At 35.9% G+C, this 13,415-nt stretch overlaps 1 protein-coding gene across 1 annotated transcript; it reads left to right on the plus strand.

Annotated features, from left to right (window-relative positions):
• The first annotated feature begins 44 nt into the window (after positions 1-44).
• LOC142344828 (dynein light chain roadblock-type 2-like) lies at positions 45-8,685 on the plus strand. Its single transcript, XM_075396812.1, has 2 exons — positions 45-400; positions 8,294-8,685. The coding sequence occupies exons 1-2, from the start codon at positions 374-376 to the stop codon at positions 8,579-8,581; spliced, it is 315 nt and encodes a 104-aa protein (XP_075252927.1). The 5' UTR covers positions 45-373; the 3' UTR covers positions 8,582-8,685.
• Positions 8,686-13,415: the final 4,730 nt, after the last annotated feature.

Consider the following 13,415-nt stretch of genomic DNA (forward strand, 5'->3'; position numbering starts at 1 on the left):
ATATGCATAGCAAATGGTTATAGTACGTTGCCAGGTGTTTTAATACAGCATACAAGAATCATAAACATATACAAACGCATAAATATACATCGAATTGTATCGTCAAACAAGCGTTTCAGTTTTATAATTTTTCACGTTCTCTTTTTTGGGTATTGGAATTTTGCGCTGTTAATATATGCGCTAGGAGATTACAAAGATATATTTGTTAATTATTGATTGGAGTCTTTAGTTGATTTACTCTAGATTACTGCCTGGCGTCTGGAATAGAGAAAGAGAAGGAAAAACTAAAGTGCATTGTCCTTAAGCATTTGGAGTCTTGGATTACAAATAATTGATGAGCATTTTCTAGCCAACTCACTAAAGTACAAACACAATGACCGATTGGACTACAGTGAGAAGTGTAAGTGGGAATTAGTAGTGAAGATTGAGGGCGACGAAATTTCACCTCAAAATTGTAGCACTTAAACCGGTGAACATTTCCCAACGCATTCTTAGTTTTTTTAATAAAAAAACTCACGACTTCACGAAGCCTTGAACCCCTGGTTTTAATAATAATAATTAAGCAGGTTTTCCTGTTCGTATTCGCACTTTTGCTTGGCTTTTATTGTTCCGACCCCACTTGTGGGGGAAGGAACTATATACTCAAATGGGTTTTTTTTTTTTTGTTCAGTGAATTTTGGCCGATCGATATATTCGTCGTAGAGAAATGTGAGTGGTATCATTAAAAAGCTGGTCCAGCGTAGAATTCAAAAGTAAAAAGATTTTTTTGAATTTCGTTTTTTTCGAGGAGTTATCGAGGATTGAAGTTTTGTGTGAACAATGGGATCTTTAGCATGATTGTTCACTTTTAGTACAATTTTCTTCAAACTAAGATCTTTTTTACGAAAACATTAATTCAAATTTCTATAAAAAGAATAAATTTTGAGTTCGTAAAAGTTGAATGCAAGGCGATAGAAAGACTAGTTCTGGTCTCATAGGGAAGTTCACTATCAAAAAAAAATCGAACTCTAATTGAGAGCCCTTTTTTAATAAAACTTTTCTCTTTTTTGCTTTTTTAAGTCACCTAGAGGCAAGTCACATTTTATGTCGACGTTCTATTAATGACAAAACTCCTTTATAGTCGAATGAAGCGCAATGAACAAAAAACGTCGTTTTCAAGGAATTGCTCATGTTTTTTTTTGGCTTCGATTCTGAGTTTTCGTAATTTTGAATGAAATTTTGAATTTCTTTTTGAAGTTTTACTATTTTTTTTGGAGTCCTATGGTAGGGATTCATTGACTAACAGTGCAATATGTTCCATAATGAGCATTAAGTGAACATGTCTATTTCATTGAGGGGGCGGCTAATGGCTGTTAAGACTTAAAAAATAATTTTTCGAATTTTTTTTTGAATATTAAAGAATCATAATCTTATTATAGTGAATTGTAAGTCAGTCCAGGGGTGAGAGCACCCTCTTCCTTCCTACTGCAACCAAAATTAAACTGGTTAGCGGTTTTATCTTCTATCTATTGGTTATATGACTTCAATGACAAAAAATTTCAATTTTTTAAAATTTTTTTTGGATTTTTACGTATTATTGGTTACTTTTGAAATCTTATCACATTATCCAAATATTGACAGTTCCCATTAGCTTAAAAACGATGTTCTGTGGATGACCAATAAAAATTTTAATTAAAAATTTATCGTTTAAATGGCTTCGACACGTTCTTCTTGCACTTTTCTACTGATTTTTTGGTTTTCTCCTGTTTTTTTTTGTTGTTTTAATAGTCATTATACTTACTGTGATCTCATAATGAATACCTATGCATGACAAACATAAATGTACTGCCACCGGGGCATCTTTGAGCGTTTTTATTGACTTCCGTTGAAAGCTATTGAATTTAATGTCTGTTAAAATAAAAATCATTTTTCGAAAATTTTATTTGAACAATAACAATTCCTAAATTTTTCTTGAACTGTTAGTGAGTTTCAGTATTGACTGGACCCACTTGCTTTTTACTGCGACTAAAAATATTCTGTTTAGCTGTTTTATCTTCTAGCTATTGGTTATATGACTTCAATGACAAAGATTTCAATTTTTTTAAATTTTTTTTTTGGATTTTTTGAATTATTGGTCACTTTTGAACTCTTTATCACATTATCCAAAGATTATTGTAATCCAATTGGCTTAGAGAGGACGTTCAATGGATCACAGAGAAAGTTTTCAGAGAATAGCTAATGGTTTAATTGTCTTCGACACTTTCTTCTCGCATTTTTCTACTGAATTTTAGTTTTTGCTGTTTTTGTTATTGTTTTCTGTCATAAGACTTATTGTGATGTCTTTTTAACTATCTATGCATGACAGACATCATTTTCCTCCCTATGGGTTATATCTGAGCATCGTCATTGAGCTCCGATGAAAGATTGAGTTTACTGGCTGTTAAGGGTTTAAAAATAATTTTTCGAAACTTTTTTGAAATTCAACCATTCCTAATTTTTTTCGTGAATACTCTTGGTCATTGTTGGTTCTAACAGAATCCATTTCCGTTCTACTATAGCCAAAATTAATCTGGTTAGCGGTTTTATCTTCTACCTATTAGTTTTAAAACATCAATGCCACGAGAATTCATATTTTTTTTGGGTACTTTATTTTGTTTTTCGATCCTTTTGAAATCTTATCACATCATCTTACTGCTGAGAGTCCCTATTGGTTTAGGGAAGAAGTTCAACGGATCATAAATAAAGTTTTCAGGGAAGAGCTTATGATTTGAGTTGCTTCGACATTTTCTTCAGGCACTTTTCTACTGAATTTGTGGTTTTTGCCTCTCTCTGTTGTTGTTTTCATAGTCATTAACTTGTTGTAAGGTCTTATTGATGAAATACGATTGGCAAAAAAAACTTATTGTCCCCTCGAGGCATCATTTATTGTATATACTGGCTTCCGTTGAAGGCTAATGAATTTAATGGCGTTGATAATACGTGTTTTCCCGCAATTTTCGTGCGTCTAATGTATTTGTTTATATTTGTTGATTTTTTGAAATTATATTGATAAAAAAGGTTTTCCCATTGCTCCTGAAAAATTAATTTAAAATTGAAGAGTGTTTAGTGAAAAGTTCATTTTTTTAATGCCTTCGACCCTTTTGTCGCTCAATTTTTTTTCCTGAATTCGCTGTTTTTGTTCTTTAGGTAGCCGTAAATTGCTCACAGATCTCATAGGCTTGTAATTGAGGACTGAATGAATGATGTTGCTCGAAACATTCAGTATATAGCGAATAGGTTCCTTTCGTCAAATTTAACTTCTATTCATCAATCAGATGTCCCATCGAATTTCGTGTATTTCAAGAAATAACATATATATTGATATTATGTGCCACTGTTGTTTCGTTTTTCTGAACGTTTATTGAATGGCCATTTTTTGCGTTTCTTTTTCTCTTCCTTCAGAACAATCGCGTAATAACAGATCCCAATGGTTTTTAAATGTGGCCCAAGTAAACTTATTTAATCTTTCAGTATAAATCCTTCAACTGAAATAGCAGAAATAACAACTGAATTAAAAATACATATTCAGATGATAGGTATTGATTTTAATGGTAGCAAAGGTTTGTGTTTTCGCAAATCGTTTGTAATTTTTTAAGTTTCTCTTTAGTTTGTTTCTATGGCATAGTCTGACCACAGACGGGTGCTTTTGGTTTTGTAATGACTTTTTAGTAATTTATCAAGGATTTTTTTATTAAAAACCAATGTTTTTTAAGATTTTTGAATTTTCTTGGTGCAAAAAATGTTGATTAATTTTTAAGTTTCGCCTCACTGTTCGTTCTTTTTGTCGGCTTGTTACCTAGTCTCGTTAAGAAAACTTTTCATCTGCTGTATAGTTAGTAAAAGGTAAACTTGTGTAGTTAAGGTTTTATCTGACTGCATTTTGACGTTGTTACCAGGTGCTTTTAAATTTAGATATTCATTTTTTGCCGCCAAAATTTTGTTGGTGCTATTTTTTTTCTAGTCTCTTCAATGTCAGGTCACGTTGGTGCTGTAATGAAGCATGGCATTAGTAATTCAATTAGTAGATAGAATGTGTAACGATTGTTTTAAACTCAAACATCTATTTTTGTTATCTCTTGATTTGGTTGACATTTTAGTCAAAAATTTAGATGAGCTCGGGTCGGAACATCATGTGCGAACGCACATTAACGAGCCGCCTTGTCGTATTCACTTTTAAATAGCTACAAAAATCTCAGCGGGCTAATCTAGCAGATTGAATCATTCGGACCGTTCACTCATTATTCTAGACCCTTGAAATTTTCCCACAATTTTCTTTTGAAATCAGAACCCTAGTAAACTTTTTAGTTATGATTTTAAAAAGTGCTCTTGCAATTTTTTATATTAAAAATTAAACAATTTTTAACCAATTTTTTTTTATGCTTAGTGGCTGCAGCTTGTTTACAACGATGAAAGACACCTACTGTTTTAACTAAAAAGATAATTTATTATAACACGCAGCTTGTAACTGAGGTTACAGAACGTAAAATCAGGAAAAATGTATAAAAGATCTGAAACTGTTTAAAAGTACAATAAATGATTGTATGTGTCGTCGTCGATAACACGGGTCAAAAAAATTCAATAGGTTGAACTTTAAATTAAAATTGGAACTGATATATACAAAATTTCCCTCGTATTTATATTTTTTTAAAACAAGTAAATTGAAAATATAACCCAGGGGTTAAATATTATAAGTTTAAAATTATATAAACAAAATCAGTACAATGTTAAAAATCAAAATTGGTGGTTCCGTTTTCTAAAGGTAAAAATAACTTTTGAAGCCACCAACGTTCCTTTCCAACGGTACAAGTTTGAATTGTTGGAGCATATGCTGTTTTAACATGCGTTTAAACTTCGATTTTGATCTGATAGTCCGGACATCACGCGGAAGTTTATTCCACTTTTGGATGCTTCTTTTTTGTATTGATGGACTGCTCGACTTTAAGAGAATTAGCTGTTCAGTTCTGTTGTTTTTTCTTACTGAGACATTACCACTTAGACAAAAACTCTCAGTGCCGTGTGTTTTCAATAATGAAATATCATTCCTAAGTTTTGAAACACTCATCTGGCTTATTAAAAGTTCTGCAGGCAAAATGTCAGATTTTACTAAGAGATCTGTAGATCTCTCAAACTTTTTTCTCATATAGCAAACTTTAATACCCCAATTGATTTGTCGATTAATTCGCTGCATTGCAGAGAAATTCAAGTTCTGAAAAAATAGAGCACTGAATGTTAAATGAGAAAGGACTAGGGATTTGAATAGCATCAATCGCGCGTTTATAGGTAACTAATAACGTATAAGGTATATGGATCTGATCGCTGTGGCCATATTTGATAGAACTTTGTTGAGTTGTACATGAAAGTTTAATTTAGAATCAACCATTATACCCAAAAATCTGCAGTGACTTTGTAGCTTAATTTCTTGTCCCCGAAAAACTATAGGATCAAAATTTTCATCTTCTTCCGAGACGCAAAGAAGTGCAGTTTTACCGGAATTCATGCTTAATTTGTTTTGCTTTAGATAATTATCTGATTTCTCCAGTATCCTAGAAACACATTTTTCCAGTTCGCTGACATTGTTTTTGCTAAAATGGAAACCTGTGTAATCAGCAAATTGAATTATGTCAAAGTTTCCTTGTACCTTTTCTCGAAAATCATTAATATAGAGAAGAAAAACTATATTAGTTATCTATGCGAAAATATACAGAGAAAATTTAGCTTAGCTAAAAAATATTTTACTTGAATGGCATGTGAATAGATCTTAGTTCCGAATCCCGGAGGTGAATTTCTGTTTTCATCAATATTTCAAGAAAATCATATGTGGCCTAGAAACAATCGAGTTCATTAGTTGGAGGTCGGCGGATGTTAGAATCAGGTTTATGTGGGTGGGAGAATTTACTTCTGACTTCTGATTGATAGTTCAACAAGATAATGATAGCGCCAAAACAAAAATAGAATCGAATTTAGTTTTGTGGCCAAAATTTATTGACATAGCAAAAAAGTTCGTCAGGTAATTTCTTTCGTTCTTTGAAACTTTAAAAAGAAAATTTCTAAGGTTCTTGATGTTTCTTGGAAACCATCACAGTATGTAAAATGCAGCTTAGGTGTAATAGCTATCATACAAAACTGAACCAGTTTTAACAAATAAACATTAAATGAAATCGTTTGAAATGTCCTCTATAGTGTGAAATTGTTGAAAAATGGGTAAAATTGGGTTCTCTCATATTATAACCCCCCCCCCCCACGAAGTTATAGCTTTCATTATCTAATAATTACCATACTTTGGTGGAGGGGTATTGGTTATACAAACACTAAGCTGCAGGGGGTGAGGGTGGTTGGGGCTATAATGAGAAAGATAAAGACCCTAAAAATTGCTTGAAGCTTGAAAATCCGTAGTTTTTGTAAAATCATGTAAAATTCACGTTGTTAGATAACGTCTATATTTTCGGGGAAACGATTTGAAAGGCATACCATCTCTAAAATGGCTAAAGGGTGACAAAAATTACAATAGAAGTACTGATTTCTTGATACGTTTATATATCGGCAGAGCTCCAGCAAAAGATACTTTTTTGTAAAGGAAACCGTTAAAAACCGTATGTTTGAGTTTGTTCCAATCCAGACTAGCAGGATAGAAGTGCAGGTAATAATGATGAATTTGCAAAGAAAGTTTCAAAATTTTTTTTTAGTATATTCATATTAAATTAACTTGTTGATTTCTTTTTGGAGTTCAATCATCCACACAATAAAGATGTGAACATATCATCTTCATTCAAAGTACAAATTTTGTCTCTCGGTTTCGCACCTAACTTCATTTTTCATTTTTTAAATGGGCGCTATTATCAACTGCAAAATTACGTTCGTCACTGATTCCTTTTCAAAAAGTTTCCCTGTTTTAAACTGCTGTCTCTACAAGTTTTTAAAGAGATTTCTTTTAGATAATTTATTTGTCTGTTGTGAAACACTGGAACACGATATTTAAATCAGCAGTTGCTGGTTTGTCAATTCACTGCTCATGAACGAAATTAAGTTTCATTTTTGTTGAGATTAGATCGCTCAGAACTGCAATTGTCTCTCTCCCCATCGTAGAAATCCTTCAGTCTGGCGCATTTAAGATACTCAAATTTTTAGTTTGCAATAAATTTTACTGACTTTAATTTACCTGAAAAAGTTTTAAAACACAGTATTTGATAAAAGCTGACAGAACAGTCAGATCATTGTCTCAAACCCGCCAAAATCTGCTATCAGTTGAAATCATACAAAAATTAATTACAAGGGAGTCAAAATAATTTCTTTAGATTTCTTTTATCAGTGATAAAAATCATTTTTTGTTCCTCGCAATCAGGTTAGTAATTTGATTTCAACCACTTTTGTTCATTGGTCAAATCGCTGAGAAGAACTTCAACATAATAATTGTCAATCTTCACATTGGTCGGTTTGAACTAGTGCCACGAAAAATATTTTCGTGGAAACAATTTTGCTTGTATATTTTGGAGGAAGCAAATTAATTTAAGCCTACAGGCCATCAGAACCGCAAGAAACCATCGAATGAAACTTGAAATAGGTGATGAATTCTAATAAAGTTTCAATTGAATGAACCACATTTATAGCTAAAGCAATTTTAACAACATAAACCGTTTTAAGATATTTAAAATAATCATGATGTTTCCGAATTGTAAAACTTAAAAAAATTGAGACATGTAGGCAGAAAACATAAAAGCGTTTTTTTATGTTCTTAATTTTTAAAAGCGGAAATATCCCAGTAAGAACTGCAACTTTTTAAAAATCTTTCTACGGTAAAAAAAAATGAACAGTCCCTTAGTGAGGATCTAAGAAGAAGAAGTAAAACTACACTTTCACTGGAAAACTTCTCATCATTTGGATTCCATATTTTTTTAAGAATATGTTTATTCGAAAACTTGTAAATTCGACCAGAAACTTGAACACTTTCACAGGATAAACGTTCACGGGATGATTGGATATCTGGTAATAAATTTATAAGAACTTACAAGTCTGATGGTTAACTTGCAATAACTAGTAAGTTGAGTGTCAAACTTATGAGAACTTCAGTGTTTGACAGAAAAACTTGTAAGACGTTTTATCACCTTATCAGAACTTGTATGGTTCTTATAAGAATTTTTAAGTTAAAAATTCGGTCTCGACCCAGGAAAGTACTGAAAGCGAATGCCCTATTTGTTATGATGCACTGTTTCGCGTTCCGTTTAGGGGTCAAAGTCTATATACAACTGTTACGCGTTAATAAGCAAAACGTCTTATTTAGAGTGATATCGAGGAGACATACAACCGTATCAAAGGTCACAAGGGCGTGCTGGGAGTGATCATAGCCAACCACGAGGGAGTCTCAATCCGATCATCTCTGGACAATTCCACCACTGTCCAGTACATCAACGCAGTCAAGGACCTCACTTACAAGTCCAGGAGTATGGTGAGAGACTTGGACCCACAGAATGACTTGACATTCATCAGAGTTAGGAGCTCAAAGACGGAGATTATGATTGCACCTGATAAAGATCACAATGTCATAGTGATACAGAACACTAAGGATTAGACTGACAGCTGCTCAATATCAATAATTTCGAATGGTACCAAAAACTGAATGAGAGATCTACAATGTTTTCTATCACTTTTCTGTAATTCAAATTTTAATCAACAGCTTTTTATATAGAAGTCTTATACAAAGTGCTTTCTACTTTTTATATTAAGTATAGTGTATAGACCTGAAACTGAAGTCTAATAATGTTTTCTTGGCCAACTTTGAAACGTTACCAGCTGAGACTAATGAAGAATCTTCGATGATAATATAGATCTAATACTAATAATGTTTTCTAATAACTAATACTAATAATGTTTTCTTGGCCAACTTTGAAACGTTACCAGCTGAGACTAATGAAGAATCTTCGATGATAATATAGATCTTGAAATCTAAACCACGCACATAGACAAAACTGGTACCCCCAATCTGAAAATCAATTAAAAATTTATGTTTACTGCGAGAAGTTTCTCAAAGGTTTGGAAAAGCTTTTTGAGGCTCTGACAGAAGTTTTTGTAGGCATTTATTTAAGACTCACAATAAGGAAAAAGAGATTGAATTGCTCCATTTTTACAGCACACGGTTCGAGAGATCATCAATAGTTCAGCGCATTTTTTGTATGAATTGCTCTAAATGCGCAGAAGTGTTGTGAGAAATCGATCTAAATGCGCTGAGCTGAGACGAAATGTTGCGATTATGCTGAAATTTTAGCGCATCCTCAGCTTATTTCTTACACATTCAGCACTTTTCCAGAGCAACTTTTAAATCGACTTGAGCAATTTTTCAGCACATTGCCTGCAACTTTTCCGCTCAGTTGCAGCGCATCCCCCTAAAAAATTAGCGTTTTTATCCGCTGAAACGCCAAACTACTGGCATTGATAATTGAGGTCTGCAATTTTATGTTATATTGGTGTACTATTTTTCTTATTTCTAGTGTTTTTTTCAATATTCTGATTTTCTCCAAGTTAGGATAGAGATTACTTTGCATGACGATTCGAGTCGTTTCCGGTATTCTACCGGCTACGTTTTTTTAGCAGAGAGCAAGTTTGTTCATGACTTGAATTTTGACTTCTTTCTGTTCGAGCATTTACCTCCGTTTTTGATTGTTGACTTCTGATTTCGAACATTGGACTTTAGCAGTATTTTTGTTTGTAATCTATAGTAATCAGGAAATGCTGGTATTGTTCAAAGTGAAGAGGTCAGTTTGAGATTTTTTGTTCCTATATAAGTCTCCCCTAAATATCTAAATTAGACCGCACAGACTCCCTCCCCCACCAACTACCCCAGCACTACCCACCTCCCCAGTCTAGATACCCAGCTACCCACCCCCACCCACCACCACCTACCTACCCCCGCCCCAACTTACCCCCCCCCCCCCCCCCTCAGCAATCCCGCACCCCCCCCCAACTTAGCCACCACCTACCCCTACCCCCTCCTTTCACCTAGCTACCCCCCCCCACCAACTACCCCAGCACTACCCAACTCCCCAACCTATCTACCCACCTACCTAATCCCCCCGCCCCAACTGACCCCCCCCCCCCCCCACCTACCCCTCCCCCCAAACTACCCCCCCTCCCTTCACCTAACTACCCCCAACTACCCCAGCACTACCCACCTCCTCGACCTATCTACCCACCCGCACCACCCCACCTAGCTCCCCCCGCACATAGCTCCCCCCGCAACTAAAAAATTGTCGGCAATTTTTAAACCACTTTAATGTGGTTTATTGGGCTACATTTGTTTTTTTCTCTTGTCTATTTTGATTTCCTGTTTTCGCTAAGGTTAGGTTAGAGATTATAATGCACGACGATTCGAGTCGTTTCCGGTTTTCTACCGGCTATGTTTTTTCAGCAGAAGCCAGTTGGGTCATGACTTTGGAATTTTGACTTCTTTCTTTTCGAGTTTTTACCTCAGTTTTTGATTGTTGACTTCCGTTTTCGAACATTGGACTTTAACATTAGCTTAGTTTGTAATGTATAGCAATTTTTAACAGTCTGTAATTCAAGGTGAAGTGGTCAATTTGAGAAAATTTGATCCTATTTGGCTACCTACCCCGCCCCCAAAAAAAACTAACCTCACCCACGTACTTACCCCCCCCCAACATACTTGCCCCCCCCCTCCCCAACAAACTAACCCCCACCCCCCCTAACGTACCTACCCCCCACCCCAACGTACCTACCCCCCCCCCCTCGTACCTACCTAACCCCCCACTCGTGCCTAACTAAACCCCGCAACTTTTCACGCCCCACACCGCCTACCTACACCCCCACCACCACCTACCTGTCCCGATCTAGCAAACCCCCCCACCAGCACCTACCCACACCCTGAACTGAAAAAATTTTAACACTTTTTATGCTATACTGGTCTACTATTTTTGTTAAATCTATTGTTTTTTTCGTTCGTTTTTCTGATTTTGTCAGTTAGGGTAGAGATTATATTGCACGACGATTCGAGTCGTTTCCAGTATTCTACCGGCTATGTTTTCTTTAGCAGAAACCAAGTTTGTGCATGACTTGAATTTTGACTTCTTTCTATTCGAGCTTTTACCTCCGTTTATGATTGTTGACTTCTGTTTTCGAACATTGGACTTTAACAATAGCTTTGTTTGTAATTTATATCAATTGGTAACAGTCTGTAATTCAAGGTGAAGAGGTCAATTTGAGAAAATTTGATCCCATTTAACTATTTAAACGAATTATTAGCCGCGCGGCTAATAATTAAACAAATTATATTACAACCCAGTTACACAGATCAAAAGCAAAGTTTTGAAACTGTTTCCCATGAATTGATTTTTGGAAGAAATTGATCAAAAATAGTCATGGCTGATGTTCGTGCGAGACACAATTGATTCACTTCCTTCTGCTGTGATTCTCGATTTGCTTTCACTTTGTCGTACTTTATTATTTCGCTGTGGTGATTTGCGGTGCGAGATTACAGAGAGAATATTATTTGACTATTTGCGGCGCGAGATCTACTTTCACTTTTGTTTCGCTTACTTGCGGAGCGGGAAATCAAGAGAAGGTTTTGCAAACTGAATTGAGTTGCAGAAAGTCAGAACAATGAAATTAATAAACTGAAGCCACTCGGGCACAACGTGAATGCGTGATCAGACATGTCTGATCACGAAGCGGGAAACTAACCAGACAGTTGAAACAAGATCATAAGATTAAGATTAAAATAATGAACTAAATTAAAGGCATCATATAAATTTTACTGCATCAATGAAATTGAAGAATAAATGTATGTTCGGGTATCACATACCCTTTGCAGCAAGAGAAAATTGTGGAATACAATTTTCAAAATTTATATAATAACAATATTTACAAAGTAATACAAGGTCCCCGGTTAAATAGATAATATCAATACATTTACTGGTTATCATAGCTAAAAATACGATGATTAATACGATATACGATGTTTTTTGCAGTTTTCGAGCATTACATATTCCAATCTTCATTGTCAGAATCTTGCTTCTCTGCATCGAGGGCTGTCATCGTTCGAACCAGCGTCGGGGTATCCATATATAGCAGAGGCGTATTTCGGGTAGCGGGAGGCAAGACAGTGCCGATACGGGGTGACACATGTTGTTCCTCGGGTTGATTTTCCACAATTTGCTGTACCGATTCGACAATGGTGTCAGGTGGTGCAAATTTTTCCACATCACCCGCTCGGCGGGGTCGTTTCGGTAGAGGTAAGATATCAGACGCTGGTGGAGAAGTCTCGAAGCCATAATATGATGGGCTTCGACGAGTACGGTCTGAAGTACGCGTAGTAGATGATGTTGTGGCCGGATTAGTAGACGTAGTTGTGGTTGGTTCGCTAGTCGAGAGTGGAGGTTGTTGATTGCGTATCGCAGAGAATTTTGGTAATTTTGGGATGCGTCCCCGCATCGCGCGTGAGATGTTCGATCTTTGCGATGAAACCCCGCTGCCCGGTTCTCTCTTCCTGTGCTTCATTTTCTTGTCACCCTTTTGCTTCCGGGTGAACTCTTTGATATGGCTCTGAATCAGCTCTTCCACGACTTTTTCTGCAGAACGGGGTCCGCGTCTATCAGCATAAACTTTCAGTGGAGTTTGCCTCTCCAACTGTGTGCCAAATTTCGCAATATCGCTATTGCGAACTGTCACCACTTGCTTGCCCGGTTCTTTTATGGTCGACGTGGTGGGGCTCACTTTAAGGATGTGCGACCCAGGGGCAAGGACCTCGTATAAACCCTCCAAGTTCTTTTTCGAGCGTCTCTTGCCATGCATCTTTCTCGCAAGATTCAATTCGGCCGCACGCTCTTTCAGGGGAATGGGGCGGATCGCCTTGGTCTTGAGGAATCTTGGTTCCCCATCTGTACTGGCCTGCTCCCTGGATCGTGCTTCTGTAGTAGCTCGGGTCATGCCAAGTTCTACTTCGATATCACTGCGATATCCATTGATCCACTTGTCGTCAGGCAGGATCTCTTCTGGTATCACTGTGTCCTCGTCTAAATAATGATTTATAATACTCTCGTATGACAAGTTCAGCAAATTAGGTTTAGTTGCAATCACGCTTAGCGGGGTATTAGGCTTTCTTCCAAAGTGTGCTTCGAAGGGCGAGGTCTTTGTTGTTCTTTCTTTACATATACGCAATTGGTGAATGATTATCTTTAATGCATGCTTTACATGAAAGGCGTGTGTAGATAATTTCTCTTCTTTGATACATGCAAATCTATTCTTAATTGTTTGAATTAATCGTTCCACCAACCCAATAGCACAATGATCATTTACAGGCGCTTCAATAATTTCGATGTTGTTTTTATTACAAAAGTTTTTACTTGATGTCCAATTAAACATTTTGCTTGATCTAAACGAATAGATCTTGGAAT

Source organism: Convolutriloba macropyga, chromosome 8, assembly GCF_964194025.1.
Source record: "Convolutriloba macropyga chromosome 8, txConMacr16.3, whole genome shotgun sequence".
Taxonomy (NCBI): domain Eukaryota; kingdom Metazoa; phylum Xenacoelomorpha; order Acoela; family Convolutidae; genus Convolutriloba; species Convolutriloba macropyga.

Bases quoted from the DNA above. Each gene is read 5' to 3' on its own strand.
- LOC142344828 (XM_075396812.1), top strand. From the start codon at position 374: ATGACCGATTGGACTACAGTGAGAAGT. The intron at 401-8,293 runs GTAAGTGGGAAT...CGTCTTATTTAG, and splicing joins ATTGGACTACAGTGAGAAGT to AGTGATATCGAGGAGACATA.